At 41.4% G+C, this 20692-nt stretch overlaps 1 protein-coding gene across 1 annotated transcript in view; it reads left to right on the top strand.

Moving 5' to 3' along the window:
* LINS1 (lines homolog 1) overlaps positions 1 to 20692 on the top strand; it is a 578944-nt gene that overhangs the window by 148062 nt on the left and 410190 nt on the right. The window contains exon 4 of the mRNA XM_044078688.1: positions 3304 to 3445. Within this exon, the coding sequence (XP_043934623.1) occupies positions 3304 to 3445 (142 nt within the window). The remainder of the gene's footprint in view (positions 1 to 3303; positions 3446 to 20692) is intronic.

Consider the following 20692-nt stretch of genomic DNA (forward strand, 5'->3'; position numbering starts at 1 on the left):
TACCTCTTCTAGAAAATGTTACTTGTTGCCATATCTACAGTCAGGAACATCTTAGAATTACACGTGGTGTCCTGCAGACACCCATATTTGTTTTTACCTTATATTTGCAAAAAAAAAAAAAAAAAGAGGGGTTAGGTCTGAAGAAATTAAAGTTGCCTCTGAGTCCGTCTTGAGTCAAATTATTCATCGGGCTGTGTTTTTCCTAACCAATCAAATCCAAGGAAATTTATACTCCATACCTTGGATGTTCATAGACCGCTTAATTACTACCTACACCATAAAAAAGAACTCTGCAAGGACAAACAGCCCATCTCTTACTCTGCCAGCAAATTGTGTTCCAAGGTTTCTCTGACCATTTTGTCCAGATGGTTTCCAGAATGCACTATGCACATCTATGCCATCAATGGCAAAAAACATTTTTATCAAAGCCTATAGCAACTTCCACGGCCTTCCTGACATGATATGCAGATCTTACCGTGGTTCCACCATCCTCAAGGATATTTTGTCATGATGTCACCCATGAGAATAAGTAGCTTAATAAGTAAAATAAGATTCTATCCTAGCAGTTGGGGTGGACAGAAGGATCATGTAAGATATGCAAGTTATGTAGTTATCATAAGACTTGGATCTTCATTATCCTGCTATCCACCTTGGCATCATACCCTCCTTTCCCCTCCAAATTGTTACGTCTTGGCCTTTGTAGAGGCCTGGTGGACATATGCCTGAAGCTTATTCTTTAACCTTAATAAGCTTATGTAGGGAAAGCAAAAAATGTCTTTAGGAGGCAAACCCTATCTGAGGGGCTGAGAGAGAACAAGTGCATTATGGGAGTAGGGAAGAGCTTGAGCATTGGAGTGAGCATACTAATTAAAAGTATCTGGATCACATCTGCCACAAGGGCTGATTATCCAATCAGCTGAGCTGGGTGGAGTAGGATAACAAAGATCCAGAGTTATGGTAAGTACATAACTTGCGATTTTATACATATGCACCTGAAGTACTTTCTTTTGCCAGTTTTAAAAAAAGGTCCTATTTGCATGTCGCATGAAGTAATAGTGCCAGAAAAAAATAAAATGCTTACTGCAGCCCAACAGTAAATATCTTATGTACACATTACCCATTTGCTCCACAACCAAAATTTATTGTAGTTTATTACTTAAAACTCTGCAGTTATCATCGTTGTGTAGAAAACATTCTTAACCATTTTCTGAACAAAAAAAAAAAAAAAGAGGAAACGATTTTTGCTTGCTGCACCTATGGACAACCAAATAGAATACTATGTGAACAGAATGTGTTCCATCTGGAAAATTAAAACTATTTATCTCCTTTGCATAAGGCAGTAATTTCTGTATTGTTACAGTGGTGATTTGTCCAATTAAGCAGCTCCATTACTCTCTGTAAAGTCCCTTTAAGGGGTGTTTGAGACCTCACTCCAACAGAGCACCAGCTTTTTCACAATATTTGTTTACAAGTATCTTTGCTGAGGTCCCTGACTGTCTGGCAAGGAAAGAGCATCTTCGTAAAGCATCACAAAGTAGATTTTAGCTATTGCTATTGGGACATATCAAGTTTTGCAGTAGCTTTTCTGAATAAACCTCTTTGCCCTCTTTTCACTGCCAGGGTCAGAATAGGATACAGTTTTGGATGCTATCCATGTGTTTTTGAGAGCTGTAGTACTTTTCCTCAAAACGTAATGGTGCTCACCTTATTTGCTCAAGAATCTGGTGGGAGAGGCAAAAGGTAATGGGTGGGACAATGGCCCAAAATTGGGGACAATTTTAAAATATTACCGTAATTAGAACAGCAGGTTTTGCATCAACATGTAAATTCTGCATAATAAAAATTAGGAAACTCTTGCTGTCTGGCATAACTAACTAACAGTAATCTTCAGTGATTTGTCCAAACAAAATCAAAATATTATGAAGGACAGAGCAAAAATATGAGGGAAAAATACAGAGAGTGAGCATTGCAGCAGTCAAGCAGCCCAGGTCCAACCTGCTGTACAAATCTAATATTGCACTAAAAATTATACACAGAAGGCTGTTTTTTTTTTCCTTCTGATGTTGATGCTGCAAAGTTCACACTTCTGAGTGATGTATCACAATTTTGGTTATTTTCTGCTCTGTATCTTTGTAACCATTTAAAAATAAACTCATTAGAAGTACTGAAGGGGGTGTGATAGTGTTTACTTGAAAAATATTGGTGTGAGACGGTCACCGTTAAAGCTTGGTGCATAAGACTGGTGAAAATTCAGAATGAAGCCATTGTGGTAGAGTAGAAGGATAAAGCCTTTATTACATCCTTGTCGACCTGGGTTCAGTTAACTGCTGAAATGACTGAAAAGCAGGGGAGGGATGGACAGGTGTTCCCTGCAGCAATCCCTGGTGGAGGCTAGGAATGTTGTGTTAAAGGGGGTGTTTCTCAGAGGGTAAAGGGTGGTGGGCAGGGTCAAACTGCTGTGGAGATGGGCGGTATGCCTTATGCACTCATTGCATGCCCGCACCTTGAATGTCACTACCCAGCTGCATTGGGAGGGGAGAATGATGAACAGGGCATAACAGGAAAACATACCAGTGGAATACTTACAGCTGGGTCCTTCTGTCCAGTATTAGCTGGGGTCGTTTGGGGAGCTTAAGTGCATCCAGTGTCCATTGGGATAAGGAGGAACTGACAGACCTAGAGTGGAAGTGTGGCACTAGGTAAGAGTGCTATAAAATGAGGCAGGGATCCCCCCCCCCCCAAAAAAAAAAAAAAACTCCACATACTGTTACAACTGATGAGGTGAGGATTACAAAAGGTAAGGAAGTCTGAAGTACTCTTTTTAAGTGTTTGACTGCTGTAGTACTCTCTGCACCCACCATGTCAAAAACACACACAAACTGTGGTATGCTGCTTAAGCTGAGAAGCTTTCTTGGCCACTGTTTTTATAATGCCCAAATAAATTAATTTTAGTCAGAGTAACAACTTAAATTAGTTATGAACTATCCCATTAACTTGTTAGTTTAGGTACTTCATGCTGCAGTAAATAATTTTATCTACATTTCCTTGATTTTAGTTTTACCCATTACTGTGTTTTACTTTTCTGTTTCCCAACCAGTGCTTTGTCCACCTTGCTTGCATATCTCCCACCTGCAAGGATTTTTTCTGTTTCTGCAGTCTTCATAGTAAGCAGTCTGATGGTCTTTGATAAAACAGTCAAGAAATCTGGTTATCTAATGTTATCACTGAATATATTGTATAATACTATTACTTGAATGTATTCGAAATATAAATTTGGTATCATGCATACTTTTGTTTTTTTAGAATGTGCTAAATAGCACTTGGCTAAAGATGTGTTTGAAGACCTTGTCTGAGGATGCTTATGGATGTCGGACAGCAGAATGCCTGTGGTCTCTTACCACTGTAATAAAGTGTGCAGTAAAAGATCATAGTCTTCGCCAGTCAGGTATGTTTTACTTATCAATGTATTAGGATACTTGATTGTATAGTTTTGAGTTTAAAATAGCAGCACTGAGTTTGTCACATTCATTAAAGCTTCACACTTGATTATTCTTCTCATCTGTGTTGTATTACTAAATATTAATCTGATTAAGTCCAAGACTGTATATGAAGTTATAGAGCTTATGAAAATATAATAATAATATGTGATGTTTCTATGTTTGTATAACTTCTAGTTATGCTAACTGGTGTTGGATTTGCAAAGGGGGGAGTACACAACCCTCACCCCCACATAACACTGTTTGTTAATATTTTGCAAGAATGTAGTGTGATAGACTATCTGCAAGCATACAGTTGTGGTGCGCTTGTGCGGAAATAATATTCCTAAAGTTTATTTACACAAGTTCAGAAGACACAGGCAGTGAAGTATACTTAACAGAGCTTCTAGTAATGGAATGCTCCGTTCTTCTTTGGATGGTGTTGACAGTAGGACCTGAGCTGCCCTGTGCACATATGAACTTTCTAGGCTATTGATCCATGAAAATCTTCAGAAGCCTAGCCCTGCATTCCCATGAAGTTTTTAAGCCTTGCAATTTAAGTATGCAAAATCTAGTAACAGAACATTTGCATGTTATCCCTATCCATAAGGATTAAGGATCCTAAACAGGGATTAATTTGCAGTTTCCCATTCATTTTTCTAGATTATATTTGAATAGAGTAAGGGAAGCACTTTGTTTTATGTAGAGATGAAGACCATTCCAAAGTAGTAGAATTCTCTGTTATGCATATGTATCCCTCCATTATGTTCTATTTATATTGCAGAAGAGATTAAGATCTCTTGAGTAGGTGTTTGTTCCACCACTGGACTTGTGGATGTGTTGTAGATCAGAGAGGAGACGGTCTTTTGAGAGGAGTAATCTGTATGATACTGAAAAGAGGGAAAAGGCTTTTAGATGGTCAGTTGAGTTTTTATGATTTAGGCCCTTCATTTTTTAGGTGAGAAAGTGCTGTGTTCATTCATGCAGTGTAAAGTGTTTGGACAGGTACATACTAAAGGGAGCATTACACTCAGTGATCACCCTAGTAACTGCTGAATACAGTGAAATGATCTCTGAACCTACACACCATACCCTTCCTAATATGTTGTGCAATGAAAAAGGGTAAGATGGTTCACACAGCCTATCTTGACCTCGCCAAGGCTTTTGACACCATCCCCCATTCTGGAATTATAGCTAAACTCACTAAACTAGGTGTAAATCCCTACGTCACAAGATGGGTTGCCAACTCGCTCACTGACAGAACCCACACTGTAAAAGTTGCAGACTCCAAATCTGACCTCAAAGCAGTGACAAGTGGAGTACCACAGGGTTCCATCCTGGGACCTCTCCTATTTGGTATCTACTTCTCTGAAGTACAGGCTAACACAGAAGGCCTCTGGCTAACTAAGTTCGCAGATGACTGCTAACTAGGAGCCATAGTCAAGTCCCCAAATGATGTCGACATCCTGCAGAAGGGCCTGACTGAGACAGATGCCTGGTGTCAGAGCCATAGCCTCAAACTCTGTGCCAAAAAGTGCAGTGTCATCCCCTTTGGTAAAAACTCTGTACCCATGAACTACCACATAGGCAGCAATCTACTTAACACCGAATGCGTGATGAGACCTTGGGACCCAGGTGGACAGTAGTCTCTCCTTTTGATAGTCACATTGCCACAGTAGTCAGGAAGTCCTTCTACGTGGCACACCTCATCATAAAAGGGTTCTCATCCAGGAAAACAGAGGTCATTGTTCCCCTCTGCTCGTCACTCATTAGACCCATTATAGAGTACAGCGCCCCTTTTGGAATGTACCTCACAAGACATCTGCAGCAGCTGGAAAGGCCACAGAAGTACCTTACAGAGGATTACTGGCCTCAAAAAAATGCCCTACACTGACCACCTCAAAAAACTCCAGCTTTACTCTGTCGCATATCGCCTACTCCAAGGTGATCTCTGCCTAACATATAATGCTATGTCAAACCCAGAGTTGTTGGACATGCTACACCTAACGAAATCCCAATCCCTCTGAGCTACATGCTCTAAGGACCTAAACCTTGTCACCACAATAAACAGGACACGCTGGAGGGATAGGTTCCTGCCCCAGAGACTTCCTATGCTCTTGAACAAGCTACCCATCTGTGTCAAGCAAAGGTCTCCATTAGCACTCTTCAAGAAAAATCTTGATGAGTGGATGGGAAATAGGAAATACACCCCGGGGATCACTTCTGTGTGTCTGCTCGACAGTGGCACAGGAAAATAACTTTCTTGGGTGGCGTAAGCCAGGGAACATTGTTGGCTAGGCTTATGTAGGCCATTGGGCCAATAGCCTAGTACCTACCTATGAACCTGTGAAGACAGCTTGTTGTCCACAAGGGTTTCCATGTCACAAACTACAGACTTGATTCTCAAAGGTATGTTGTCAATGTGTTAGCTGAAGGGGGTGACATGTTTGCCAAAGGAAGCTATTAGACATGTTTTATAATTTAGTTTAAGTCCACGGTTATGATACCAGCTGTTTGTTTGAGAAAGGCCTACTTGAAGGATCATTGCATTCTCTTGAGTTTGTAATGGCACCAAGCTTACACTCATTTGAGTACTTAGTCAGCCACAAGCCTTTTACATTAGCTTTGACCTCGGAGAAGTAAATGCCAAAAAAGGAGTGTCTCGAGGACTTGAGCCCTGGGGGTTGATTACAAGTCTTGTGGAGGAGGAAGAGCCATCTTCCCAAATTTCCTGGGTCTTTTGCTATCCAAAGAGGTGTGTAGGGATTAATATTTGGGAATTTATCAACAATACCCGAGTGTGGAAGGGTGTCAAACAACTATGCAAGGTCTAGAGATGTGCTGTGCACTGATCTTCCCTCATCTATTGCTTCAGTGACCTTCTCAAAGACATTGTTCAGGATAATCAGGCAGGTTTTGCCCTTGACAAAACTGAAGTGGCTTAAGTCAAGACTCTGTAGGTTACTTATGTCCTTATTTAGTAATTCCGTAACAATCCTCTCTATAGCCTTTCAGATGAGGCTGGTCAGACTTATGGACCTATAATTACCCAGATCTGTTAGTTCCCCTCCTTTATGCAAGGTAATGACTGCTGCTGTCTTCCATTCTTCCTGCACAAAGTCGGTTTGGAGACTGATTATTCAATAGCCTCTGTGTGTGGTTTAATAGGTCATGATTCAGGCTGCCCAGTAGACAGTCTGGTATGCTATGCAGTTCCATAGAAGCAGTGTTCTTTACCTTGGGAAGAGCTTTGAGGATTTGTTCTTTGGAGATTTGGGGGGAGTGGGGCTGTAGATGCAAGTATGCAATCTGGGAATGTAGGAGAAGAGAGGAGATGAAGTTGGAGCTAAATTTAGCCCCTAATAGACAGGCTGTGTCCTCAAGGACTGAGCATGTGATATCATTCACAAGTAACTCTGTGCAGTGCTGCGCATTGTTTTTGAGGTTTCCAACATAGATAAATAAGACTTTATGACTGTCTTTTGTCTGAAAGGCAATGTTTACCTCATATCCAACTTTGGTTGATTTGATCAGGAATCAGAGTTCCTTATCAAGTTTAGCTACAGGGTTTTTGACATCATTATACTCCTGTATATAATCGCGTGCAATTAATTTTTTTTCTTTTCGTGTAAAACCTGTTATGATTTGGGTTCCTTCACAAGGAGGTATTTTTAAATTTGGCATTGTATTTGCTTTAAAGGGGGATATATGCATCTATGTAGCTATTCACATGAGGACAGAATTTGACAGTAAAGGATTCTGCATATGCACTGGGGTCATTTGATTGGAGAGGGACATTTAATTTAGCCAGGTCACTCAGTTTTTATAGATTAGCCTTCACATAATCTCTGAGTACCAAGGTATTTCAGGGTGCTTCTGGTATCAGATTTATGGTGAATATAATTGATTCAGTATCTGATTTTACAAGGGAGAAAGTTTTAAGTGGTGGAGAAAACAGCTTTTCCATGCTGGTGAGTACCTATTCCCAGGATTTTGTCTCCCCTATTTGGGGTACAGAATAACTGGTCCAGAGAGTTTGTATTTATGAAGTCCAGAAATCCCTGGGCATACATGTTAGGGGATGTACAAGTCTCCCAATTGCTGAAGGAGTAGTTGAAGTCCCCTAGGAGAATGCTGTTAGTCAGGTAGGAGGTTGGGCCAATGGTGACACAGAGAGGTCCTATACTTGGCTATGATGTGATAAGGCATTTTATTAATGGGAAGTTGTACATAGATGAGTTCCAGGTCATTATCCTGTCTAATGAGCTGAGAAGAGATATTTTGTTTCACTAATATGGAGACACTGTTGCCTTTAATACCTATATCTAGTGTGATGGGACAGAACTCATGGTAGGTGTTCAAACACTACACTGATGGTGTGCTGTCAATGGTCTCAAACCAGGTCTCTGTGACAGTGCATATGTTGATGCAGTCCAGGGTATGAATGCATGAAGTTAAATTTTTGGTGAGGCTCCTAGAATTCAGCAGCAGTACCAGTATGTTATTTTGATTTTGTTTTGTTAAGTGAAAAGCTTTTGAAGACTGGCATTCCCTAAAAAAGACATTATGTAGGAGGACAAGGTTTTAGCCAACATAAAAAAAGTATTGTGAAGATGTCTGGGACTTGCCTGGTAAAGCAGTTAGGACTATCTATTGTCTCATCCAAGGCTATATTAGAAACCCCCCCCCATCCTTGGCTTGTGACCCCAGAAGTTAAGCAACTGTTGAAGTCAATAATCGTTTGTTCCTGTTGTGGCATCATTCTGTGTGACAGCAAAATGACTCTCAATGCTAGGTCATACCTGCCTTGGTCAAATATTTAGAGGTCCATCATAGGTCTCTCCATATAGTGCAGGGAGATATGTCTCAAGTCATGTATTAGCACATTTATTATTGTACTAAGACTGTGTCATGTGTATTTGTGGTTGAAGGACTTAAGTGCATGCATGATGCGGTGAAGCCTGGTACCCAACAGGCAACTATCTGTGAACCGCTCCTTACTCAGCCTGGTGAGAGAGGTTCATCAGTGTGTCTCACTATGGAGTCACCTATGGCTAGATGCTGAACTTTGTGGAGGTTTGCCTTATGGGGTTTTTGAGCTGTGGCACTCGGAGCCTTAGAAGCATGTTTCATGGAGGGTGCTGCCTGAGTTAAGTATTTGTGAGGTTGATGAGGATACTTCTTAGTGTTTCACTGTTGCAGTCATTACATTTCGATAATCTGTTGGCAGGTAGCCGCAGTCGGCCTGAATTCCAAAGTCTTGGGTCCTGCGTTGGTTGCTGTCTCCTCTTCCATGACGTCAGGTCGTCAGGGGTATAAAACATGCAGCCAACGCCATTTTCTTTAGTCTTTCTTGCTGCACAGTGCCCGAAGCAGAAGCATTTCGCAAGAGCCGGTCGGCCGACTCCTGAAATTTTCGAGTTTGAGTTTCAGAACCGAAGCCTTCACTAAAGCTAAGTACCCCATTGGGGAAACTTTTTTCTTGCTCCATACCGAGGTCAGAAAAAGGTAATAATTGTATTACTTGTGGGAAGCAAATATCTCATAAGGATTTCCATTTATACTGTATTCCTTGCCTAGGCCCTGATCACAACGTGCCTGACTGTCTGTTTTGTGCTAGATTTAACCAACACACTATTAAGCGTTGGCATATCTTTGCCTCAAAGTATTTTGCAACCAGATTTAACTACTCTGAAATGTCGTCAGATAGCAATCCGACTACCGGAGTACATAAAAAAACGCAAAGAAAAGGACAGAGAGAGAGACAGTCGAGGTCCAAAACCGACGATGAAGCTTCTCCTAAGACAGTCGCCGGTTCGCAGGTACTCAGTGAGGCACTTTCGCAGCCCCTGATACCTGCTACTTTCGAGTCACAGGCCCTTACCGACACCCATGTGGAGTCCGGCATGCCGCAAGTTACTCAAAGTATTGGACCCACAGATACATCTTCCTCGGATGGGCCCGGAGCCGCTGAGCAGGCACCGGCTTCTGAGGGTGTATTCAGGCCTCAACATTTGTATATCAAACCGACCGCTACAAAACCAAAAACAAAAGCAACTTCTAAAACTAAAAAACTGACGCATGAGCCATGTGCACAGGACTCTGTGCCTAAAAAAAGAGATGATCAAAATGGCTGAAGACCTTATTACCTTGATCAGGGGTTCCCATCCCCCTCCAGATAAGAGGCCTAGGCAAGACACTGATTATGAATCTTCAGATCAAGTTTGTATTTCTTCTGATTCCTCTTCTGATCAGGAATTATCTATACCTCCCTATGAGGATTCTGATGCAGAGGAGTCTGTACCATCTGCATCACCTCCTGAGGATTATTCATTTGGAGAAACCTTGCATACTTTGAGGGAGCATTTTCACTGGGAGAGTCAAGATTTCTCAGAATCAAGAAAGAGGCTCTGGGATTTCCTCCGTCTCCCTCAGCACAGGCCTTTAGCCATACCCCCTGTTTTAGACATTGTAGATGATGTGTTTTCGGAGTCAAGCTTGACCCCTGACTCCTTACCTCCGGCTCCCAGCAAGCCTGACAGATATTACAGGGTGCCTGACTCTCATAAAATTTTATTCAGAAACCCTGCTGCTGATCCTGAAACTATTTCACAGGGTCCAAAATGAGTTAAGGCCTCAACAGCAAAAAATCCTACCCCCTCTGACAGATATTCAAGGGCAGTGGACAGATGGGGGAAAAAAGGTTTATACATCTGCAATGTTGTCAGTTAGGGCCTTAAACTGTTAATTTCATATGCTCAAGTATCAACAACATATTATGGGATTGCTGAAACAGAAAATTATGTTGATTTCTGAATGTGCAGAAAATAAATAATTGCAGGAATTATTGCATGCAGCTGAACAGGTTGGAAAGCATACTTTGCAATGTGGTTTTGATTCCTTAGAGGCCTCCTGCAGTTACTGGATCTGTGATTAGGAGGCATGCCTGGCTAAAGGAACAAACTTTGCCTGATCATGTTAAAGCTAAATTGCTAGATGCACCTTTACAGCATATGTTTGGTATTAAGGCAGAAGAGGTTTTAAAGAAAATGGAAGAGAAAGCTAAGTCTATGCAAACTGTAAAAAGACTTCTTACAAGTGCAGCCACCAAGATTCAGTACTGGCCTACAAAAAAATTGGTCCTTTCCTGTGTCAGACAGAGCTCAAAGGGGCAAATCCAGACGCCCTAAGGGTTCCAGATACCAGGCACAAGATTCATACAGGTCAAAGCAATGGGCCACTTCTACTTCCAAATTTGGAGGAGATAAAGCACAAACCTACAGAAAACAGTCCCAGTGACTTCCCTCTGCCTACACCAAGCACTTGTCTTTTGGCGGCACCCTTACAGGGAAAATTAGCACTTTTTGCTAAAAATTGGCAGTTGATAACCCAGGACAAGTGGGTGCTAAACATAATATCACAGGGATACAGATTCCATTTCCATACTCTGCCAATGGCAAACGGTTGTCCAGATCTGCCAAAAAATCAATGGGCAGAGGCACAGAAACAGGTTACGTCCTTCAAGGATATGGGGGCCATTCAGCCAGTACCAGAACAGGAAAAAGGACAAGGTTTTTACTCAAGACTGTTCTTGGTACCCAGAAAGGAGAAGGCTTGGCGGCCAATACTGGATTTATCGATTTTGAACACATACCTGGACATTACAAAATTCAAAATGCTGACTTTGCAACAGCTTCTTTCCATGCTGGGCAAGAATGCTTGGCTGGTGACATTAGACCTAAAAGAGGCAAACTGGCATGTCCCAGTAAGACAAGCATGCAGAAGATACGTTAGATTCAAGGCTGGCTTAATGCATTACCAATTCTCTGCACTGCCCTTTGGCTTATCTACTGCGCCCAGGGTCTTTACAAAGTGCCTAGCACCAGTAATTGCATTTTGCAGACAAAGAAGTATATAAATATATCCTTTCTTGGACGACTGTCTCATACAAGCAGAGAACAAGGACATTCTTCAACACCTGGCGTTTGTGAAAAGGCTTCTAACATGCCTCTAGGGTACACAATAAACTAAAAGAAATCACAACTGGTACCCTCTCAAAAGATAATATTCCTGGGTGCAAGCTTGAGTACAACTGCCCAGATGGCTTACCTCACGCCAGACAAGCAAAGGCAACTGACTACTTACTTCAAACTGATGGCAACAAAAACCCAGTTATCTGCAAGACAAATTCTGCACGTTTTGGGTTTCATGGCATCCTGCATCCTACTGATTCCATATGCAAGACTGCATATGAGGAAACTTCAGTGGTACCTAAAAAGTTTATGGAGTCAACATTGTCACAGTCTGGAAACGATGATTCCTGTCATTCCCTGCCTATAACAGGAGTTTCTATGGTGGGCAAAGGCATGTCACCAAAACATGGGATGGGCCTTAACTCTACCCCCTGCCAGCCAAACCTTAACAGACGCATCAGATTATGTCTGGGGGGCCCACATGGCGGGAAGATGCATTCAAGGCATATGGACCCCAAAACAAATGCATCTACATATCAACCAGAAAGAGATGCTAGCTGTTCAAAATGCCCTAACAGCCTTCAAGAACTTACTTCATCCAGGACAACTACTGATAAAAACGGACAACACCACACGGACAACACCACAGTCATGTGGTATATAAACAAGCAGGGGGGCACACACTCATACCCCCTTTGCAGATTAGCCATTGCACTGTGGGGCACAGCTTTGACTTACCAAACACATCTTCAAGCTCAATTCCTGCCAGGAAAGCAAAACTCTGGCAGACTATTTAAACAGAAACCTTATGGATCCTCACGAGTGGAAACTAGATCCACAAGTCTTCAGCGTGATAACAAAGAAATGGGGGAGCCCAGACATAGATCTATTTATTTGCCTCTCCTCAAAATTATCAATTGAAAAGATTCTGCACAAGGACTTATCACAGACAAGCATGGAAAGTGGACGCCCTATCCTTCAGTTGGAAAAACCTATCAGTTTATGCTTTTCCTCCTCTGCCTCTTCTTCCCAAGGTCCTCCTAAAAGTCAGACAAGAGAAACCAAAGATGATACCAATTGCTCTGGACTGGCCCCACCAATACTGGTACCCAATCCTAAGGAACTTGTCTCAATAACTAGCTTGGACCTTACCTCAACTACTGTCCCAGCAAAACAAATCGGATCCTGCACAATCAACTCCAGACACTGAACCTGGCAGCATGGCTGATCATGTAGTTATACAAACAACACCTCTCAGTAAAGCTGTGATGGATGTCATTTTGGAAGCCAGAAGGCCTAGTACTAGAAAATCTTATGCTGATAAATGGAAGAGATTCTGTGCTTGGAATCGAGCACAAGGAACTGATACAGCAGAACCAAATATTCCTCAGATATTACAATACTTGACTGAGATGCTTGACAAAGGCCTATCTTTCTCATCAATTAAAATCCATGCCTCTGCCATTTCGGCTCATTACAATACAGAGCCACCAATCTTTTCTCATCCTTTAATAAAGCAGTATCTTAGAGGAGCCAAAAATGTAAGGCCTCCTAGAAGATCACCAATACCTGCATGGGACCTCAATTATGTGTTGGAAAAGCTCACCCTGCCTCCATTTGAACCGGCTGCTACCGCTGATATAAAGTTCTTATCATGGAAAACAGCTCTGCTACTAGCAATTACTTCAGCAAGAAGAGTTTCAGAGCTACAGGCCCTCATGGCTGTGGATCCTTTTATCATATTTTACCCAGACAAGGGCGTCTCTGAGGACAAATCCTACATTTATGCCTAAGGTGGTTTCCAGTGTGGCTCTTAACCAAACTATTCATCTGCCAACCTTTTATCCAAATCTGCAGAACAAGGGGGAGATAATTGCATTCCTTGGACGTACACAGACAGCTAAGATTCTACTTGAGCAGGACTAAAGCTCTAAGAAAAACTGAGCAATTACTAGTGACATATGCTGAAGGATCAGAAGGAAAGGCTATTTCAAAGCAGGCTATTTCAAAGTGGATAAGCCACTGCATTCATTTCTGCTACTTACAGCATGGTAAACCTGTGCCCAAGGGCATTAGGTCTCATTTCACCAGAGCTGCAGCTACTTCAGCAGCCTTTCTCAGAGGAGTACCAACCAAAGACATTCTAGAGGCTGCTACTTGGAGTTCTGTTCACACCTTTACAAAGCATTATCATTTGCATCTCTACTCTAAGTCCAGGGCAGGCTTTGCCACTGCAGTTCTGCAGGGCCTTATAGCTGCACCTAATGCTGTTTAGCTCCAGCCGCCCAGCCATAGCTTTGGGATTCTACCTAAATGTAATGACTGCAACAGTGAAACACGAAGAACATAGTACAGTTGTGTACACTTACCATAAATGTAGATTTTCAAGTGTATTTACTGTTGCAGTCCAGGTTACCCTCCCGCCATCCCCCCTTTCATTCTGGAGTTTATCTTTCCTTTTCTATCTTCTACAGAATAGTTGGAGTTTTTGAGTCTGTCCATATAGAACAGGTGTTTAAGGCCTAGGATCCTCTTTGTGAAGTATTTTTGTGGCCTCTCCAGTTGTTGTAGGTGTCAGCTAGTCATCAACCCCTATATTACTAGGTGGGTTGCAAACTGGCTCACAGATAGAACCAGTAGTGGACTCCATCAAACTGCCAACTAGTCACGTGTGGAGTCCCACAGGGTTTAGTCCTGGGTCCTCTCCTGTTTGGTATCTACGTCCCTGAAGTCCAGGCCAACACAAAGGGTCTCTGACTGACAACATTCGCAGAAGATTGCAAGTTGGGAGCTATTAACTTCCCAAGTGATGCTGACATCCTACAGAAAGGCCTCACTGAGACCCAATGACTGGTGTCAGAACCATGGCCTTACGGTCAGTGTCACAAAATGTGTCGTCATCTCCTTTGGGAAGAACTCTGTTCCCATGAATTACCACATCAGTGGTAGTCTACTGAATACAGAAGGTGTTATAAGAGATCTTGGGAACACAGGTTGACGGTAGCCTCTCTTTTGACCACCACATTGCCACTGTGGTTAGAAAGTCCTTCGGTGTGGCACATCTCATTACTAAGGGGTTTGCATCCAGGAAGAAAGAGGTCATTGCCCCCCACTACTCTTCCTCATTAGGCCAGTCATCGAGTACATGCTAATGAATTTTACTGTAACTATATTAAATCAGTCTCTTCCTTGCACAACAGCTGTTGTCAGAAAACTGTACTTTACCATGAATGCACTGCAGACTCTAATAACTCCCCATGCTCTGTCTTTCCAGCCAGTCCCACTGCCATCATCACAAATACTACAACTTAAACTAAAGCCCATCTGCCTAGTACCAGACAGTCTACCTGCTGAATATCTAAAAATGTCAGCTGAGGCCTTAACTTACCCTGTCTCATTTTTAATATACCGCTCGTTCAATGAATTTTACATTCCTTTACTCAGATAAACATTTTACATCCTCCCCATCCACAAAGGTGGTCATTGCAGCTCACCAATTATAGGCCCCATCACCATCCTCTCCTATCAGAAATACTTGAGAAATGCTTTCTCACCCAACTCCTATATTATACCACACAAAATGCACTCCTCTCTCCTTCACAGCATGGTTTTCTCCTCCATCACCCTCCTTAACTTCACTAATGCTATTAACGCAAACAGAAATGATGGTAAACTTCTGTCTGCTCTTTTTAGTTGATCTAGCCAAAGCACTGTTGACACTGTCTCACACCCTACATTCTTACAAAACTCTCCAGTCTAGGCTTTAATAACTCCTCTCTATTCTGGTTTTCAAGTTACCTCTCTAACAGACTGAAGGCAGTAAAATGGCTCCTGGCATCTCATCCTTTCTCCTTGTTACAATTGGAGTCCCACAAGGATCCATACAGGGACCTAATCTGCTCATCATCTTAGTTAATGATTTTGGTCTGGCCAGTAAGAATGTTACATTAGTCTAGTATGCAGACGATCCTACCCTCATCTGCTCAGCAGACAATGTGATTCCCTGCAAAATCTGACCCAGGATTTCTTCGCTTCTATAGAAAACTGGCTTATTATCTCCCAGCTGTTCACAAACCCTAACAAAACAAAACAAATTATTTTCACTCCCAGACACCTCACAGTAAAGAAAGCTCTTATCTCTTCTAAAAATAACAAAATAGAACTTGTCACACAAACCAAACTACTTGGAGTTTACATAGACAAAGACCTAATGTTTGACTTCCACATTCAACATACAGTCAAAAAGACACACAAAAAATGAGCATTCTCCACAGGGCAATACTCTGCCTTAATACTGCAAGATGTCATATTGCTGCTACCCTCCAACTACCTACCCTCCTCTGCTCAATACTAACACTGACAAACATCCCATTAATGCAACTAAACAAATTCAAGCAACGATAGAACAAGGTCATAAAATTTACAGCAAACCTCTCCCAAACATCATATCACTGTTTAGCCATCAATGACTCCAATGGCCTGAACTACCTCACCAACTCGCACACTCTCAACTCCTATTATTCACAATCTAATAAACAAATCAAATGCCTGTCCATCTCTAGCCAGCCTTGTATAACCATACAACCTGCACAGAAGCTTGCAGTGTTCTGAGAAAGACCTTCTACATACATCAAAACTGAGCAAGTCCCCCCTACTCCCATCAAGTGTAAAAACTTAGAACTCTGTCCCACTAACAGTAAGACTGGACTGCTTGCTGAAGTCATTCAAACTACATATAAAGTCTCAGTTATTCAACTCCTGGCTGTGCAAATGTTCTGCTCTAGATTAGCACATCACTCCTATTCAACCTCATCCTGCATGCCTTCCTCCTATCTGTACTGTAACTTACTCTCCTGACCCATTTTTTGTTATACTCCTTCACCCTTAACTACCCTTGTCTTCTATTCCTAACTGTACCCTCGCTCAGCACTAAACCTCCTGTAAGACCTATTGCTTTCTGCTGAAAATGGCAATAATATGGCTATCTGTATACTTTATCAAATTTGAAATGCAGTTGTCCATCTTTTGCAAAAATGTTGTGAAGAGTATTGTATATTATTGCCATTAAAATGTTAGTCATTCAGTCTATTACTGTTTGTACACTGGAGCCTTTCTCCCCATGCATCCACTGAAAATGAGTCTTGTGCCCAGCTGAACTTTCCCAGTAAACAAAAGCAGCAAAAAAAAATCTGCATTGCCAAATACGATATAGAGTTAATACATCCAAAAATGTATCTAGCTGCTGCTTTTAAGGAGAAACATTTCCTTCTGGACTCCTTCATGCATTATTTCATTAAAAATGAACCCCCTAGCCATGATTTTTTATTGCAAAAACTTCCCTCTATTAGCCTTACATATGGTATTTCTGCTTACCTAGTCAAGAAATGGATGGGTTTATTTATTAATATCTTACTGCCCATTTCTGCCAAGCTCACTTCTGATGTAGGGTAGTTTCCCCAACCTATATACCCTATTGAGATTCTCAGCTCCAGCCATCCTGTGAAAGCTGATTGATTATTACAGCTCTCATTTGGGTCTATATTACATGATCAAAGTTTCAAAACTTCGAATATGATATGGTAGACACCATATAATCGAAGTTTTGAAACATTGAAAATGTAATAAAACACAACAACCTACAAAAACAAACCATTTAAATGCTCTAAGCAGGGGCGAAAGCCCCCCTGCACCCCCCACACCCCCTGCTACTTAAATATACCAACTCTGGGATCACACTACACTGCAGAAAAGGGAAATTTTCTCTTTCTGTGCTGTACGGAGATCCTGTTAAAAGATTTCAATTTTCAAGACTTAGATCATATGGTGTCGACTATATTGGATTCAAAGTTTTGAAACTTCGATCTTATGATATAGACCCTCTCATTTAGCACTACCTTCCCATGTACCCACTCATCTCTTCAATATCTTTATATTTCCTGTTTACATTAAAATGCCACATTTTTAGTCTTCTGGCAACTCTCTACAATTCTTCAATGCCTCTGTCTCTCTCTTTCTACTGCACTTTACTGCCATTCCTGTAATAATTCTCTATGCTCATTTTCAATCACATATGTTTAACCTCATAATGTCTGGGTAATTTCCTTTTAATCTATCATGCCAGTAACGAGCTCTATAATCTTTTATCTACCCATTTTGTTTCTCCTTTGCTTTGATTCCAAACAAAACCCACTGGCTGTCCTGCACTGCCTCTTTACTGACCTCTTCCAATACCAGTCTGGTCCTCTTCTATACTTCTCTTGCCTGTGAATAATTACACCACATTGGCTGTCCCCATCCAAAGCATACTTTAATACTAAAGGAGTTGTATGACATCTATGTAACAGATATTTATATAAATCCTAAGTGGGACCTACACGTCTGATTTTGCTCACTACATTCCAAATATTTTTCCATAATTCTTACTTTTCATATAGTGCATAAGTAGCTCTGTACTACTCTTTAAATTCAGCATAGCCTACTGTAGCTCAGTACTTCCTAAATCACTCAATATATATTTATAATTCCAGTCCTCCCACTTTTGATTCCCATGTTAATGAATCATTTTCTGATATCTGTACTTTCCTAGCTGATTTCACGACTTAGAGCCCTATACACCAGCATGTCACCACTACTCACACCATATCTCTCTACCAACACTGAGAAACAATACATAAATTCTCCAATACCTTCCCTCACAAATCTTCAACTGAATTTATCCCCTTACATTTTCCATTCTTAAGTCATTTTCCAAAGGCATCCCGGACCTCCCTGCTGAACTATTCTTCCAAGTTTATTCCTAAATTACTCCTTCATAATAGGTTCCTTCCTAGCTGCCTATCTCTATATCCATCTTCTTTTCATAGGTAATATCCTGCAGATTCAGTTTGCAAAATAACCTTCTAAATGTAATCTAAAGTGAAGCAAGACAGTTCTGGTGTCTTAGAGTGATACAGTCTTGACAAGGCCCAGTTGACCAGAGTTCAGGTAACCATTTTGATAGAACTGATGGGGTGGGTTGCCTTATCCATATTGGAAGTGTCAGGAAATACAGAATGAATACTGCACAGATGTATTACAATTAAATAGATGGAAATCAATATTGTGAACAGAGCTGTTAGTTTCCATCAAATTTGCTGCTGTCAGCCTGTAAATTTGTCTTCATTTTTAGAGAAAAATTGTGAAATCATTGTTGAAGGGAATAATTTTCACATGATGAGAAGCATTTGGGGCGCAAAATAAAAGAAGCATGGATTCACAACAGAAAGATCATGCCAAATAAAGTGGAGTTTTTAATCTGTTTTCTTCCAGTTAAAATGAATTAGGGTGCCACCTAGAAGACCGTTATAAAGACAAGATTAAGTTTTCAAACTTGTATTTATGTCAGTGTACAACTTTGGCACCTTTCCTCTTGTGGTTTTCAAAAAGTTAATAGCATCTGAATCTTACTTCATGTTCAAAACTTTATAATCAGTTGTCAAGCATTCAGTTACTCATTTTATTTATTAGCATTTTATGTTTAACACCTTTATTAAATTATCACTTAAGACATTTACAAACATAGTAGATGACCTTGAGTTGAAATCTACTCATGGCGACTCCGTTTGTAGGTGTCCTTCTAATATTGCAGTATTCTTTATATGGGGGAATCCTTTGCTGGAGGCGACCCAACGTCCGGCCAGTATATAAGTGCTTTTAAGTACTGCTAGTCAGTGAGATGTTGCATGAATGGCTAAGAAGTACATCAGCTATAAAAGCAACATGTGCACATACAACCCTTAGAACTTCTTTGTTGCAGTCTGAATGCCATCTTCAATCACTGGATCTATTCACCCGAGTTTTTTGCTGCTGGTCAAGTTTTCAGATAAGTGCCCCGTTGGTGTTTTTCCTTTTTTGTATTGATATTGCTTTCTGTTGTGAGGGTTTCATGTCATCCAGGAAAGGCAACATTCCACACAAGGAAAGTCGCAACATGTGTCTCTCTTGTTTGGGGCCTAGGGATGACGACAAATCCTGCTCTGTTTGCCAGGCCTTCATCCCTAAGACCCTACATAGCCATCTTTCATACCTTAAGATTTACTTAGAAAATCATTGACTGAAGCATTTGGTTAGGGATGTTATGGAGGGTATATCTGGGACATCTGTCAAGCCTGTGATGAAGAGGAAGGCCAAGAAGCCGGGACCTGAATCTTCAGCTGTGTCTCCTACCTCTGAGGTCTCTCTTCAGGTCGATAAAGACCCAGAGATCTGTCCGGAGGTTGGCTTGAGTTCTTCAGTGGATACCCCATCGGGGGCTGTCAAGGAATCAGTTTTCGGCACATCCTCGGAGGCAATGCAGATGTCTGCATCAGATGGTCAGGGGGAACCACGGCTCATTTTTTCAAAAGGCCCCAGGGGTATCCCTCAGATTTAAGCTAGGGAAGATATTCCAACTAATATTGAGTGCAGGCCTACATCAGGTCTCTCCACTTTTCACCAGGCACTTGTACGGTTAAAAAAGAAGCAGAAATCTAAGTGTATTTCTGCACCTAAGATTTCCCAACCCAATTGGGAAACTTTTTCTCAAGGTTTGCTTAATGCACTCATGGCTCTTAAGCCTCCTTCAGCTGATCCTTTTTCTCCCTTAATTTCTTCCCCATTCAAGAGAGTTGGGATACTGCAATCTTCTGAGGATGAATCCTTGGCCTACTCCACTCGCATTCCATTCCCCCCTTCAAATATGCTTGCCCTGAGGAAGAGTCTAATGGCACAGATTCTCCAGGTGAAGAGATCACTTTTGGAGAAACCTTAGGTAAAATGAAGGAATTCTTTAACTGGGACTTCCCTCAGGTTTCTGATGTGCAGAAAACATATTATGATCTTTTACAAATGAACTCTCCTTCCCCTTCTGCTGTACCTATAGTCTTGGGCATCTAAGACCCCAGACTCGTAGGCCTCTACTCCTAAAAGGCCTTATCGGTTTTATAAGGTGCCAGAAGAGTGTACATTTCTTTACGGATATCTTTCAGTGGATCCTGCAGTGGTTTCCATTGCTTCTGACAAAACTTAGCAATTACTGCCATCACCAAGCTTCTGACTAAGGAAAAAGGTCCTATACCTCGGCCACATTAGCTTTCCTTGCTATAAATTACCAAACCCATATGACCAGATATGCTTTGGCTTTTCTTTCTCAAGCCACTCAAGCTGATGTTCTTCGTGTTTCACTGTTGCAGTCATCACACTTGGTTATCCTGCCAGGGGTAGCAG

The sequence above is a fragment of the Protopterus annectens genome, chromosome 7.part1 (genome assembly GCF_019279795.1).
Source record: "Protopterus annectens isolate FY-2018-M chromosome 7.part1, PAN1.0, whole genome shotgun sequence".
Lineage (NCBI taxonomy): Eukaryota > Metazoa > Chordata > Ceratodontiformes > Protopteridae > Protopterus > Protopterus annectens.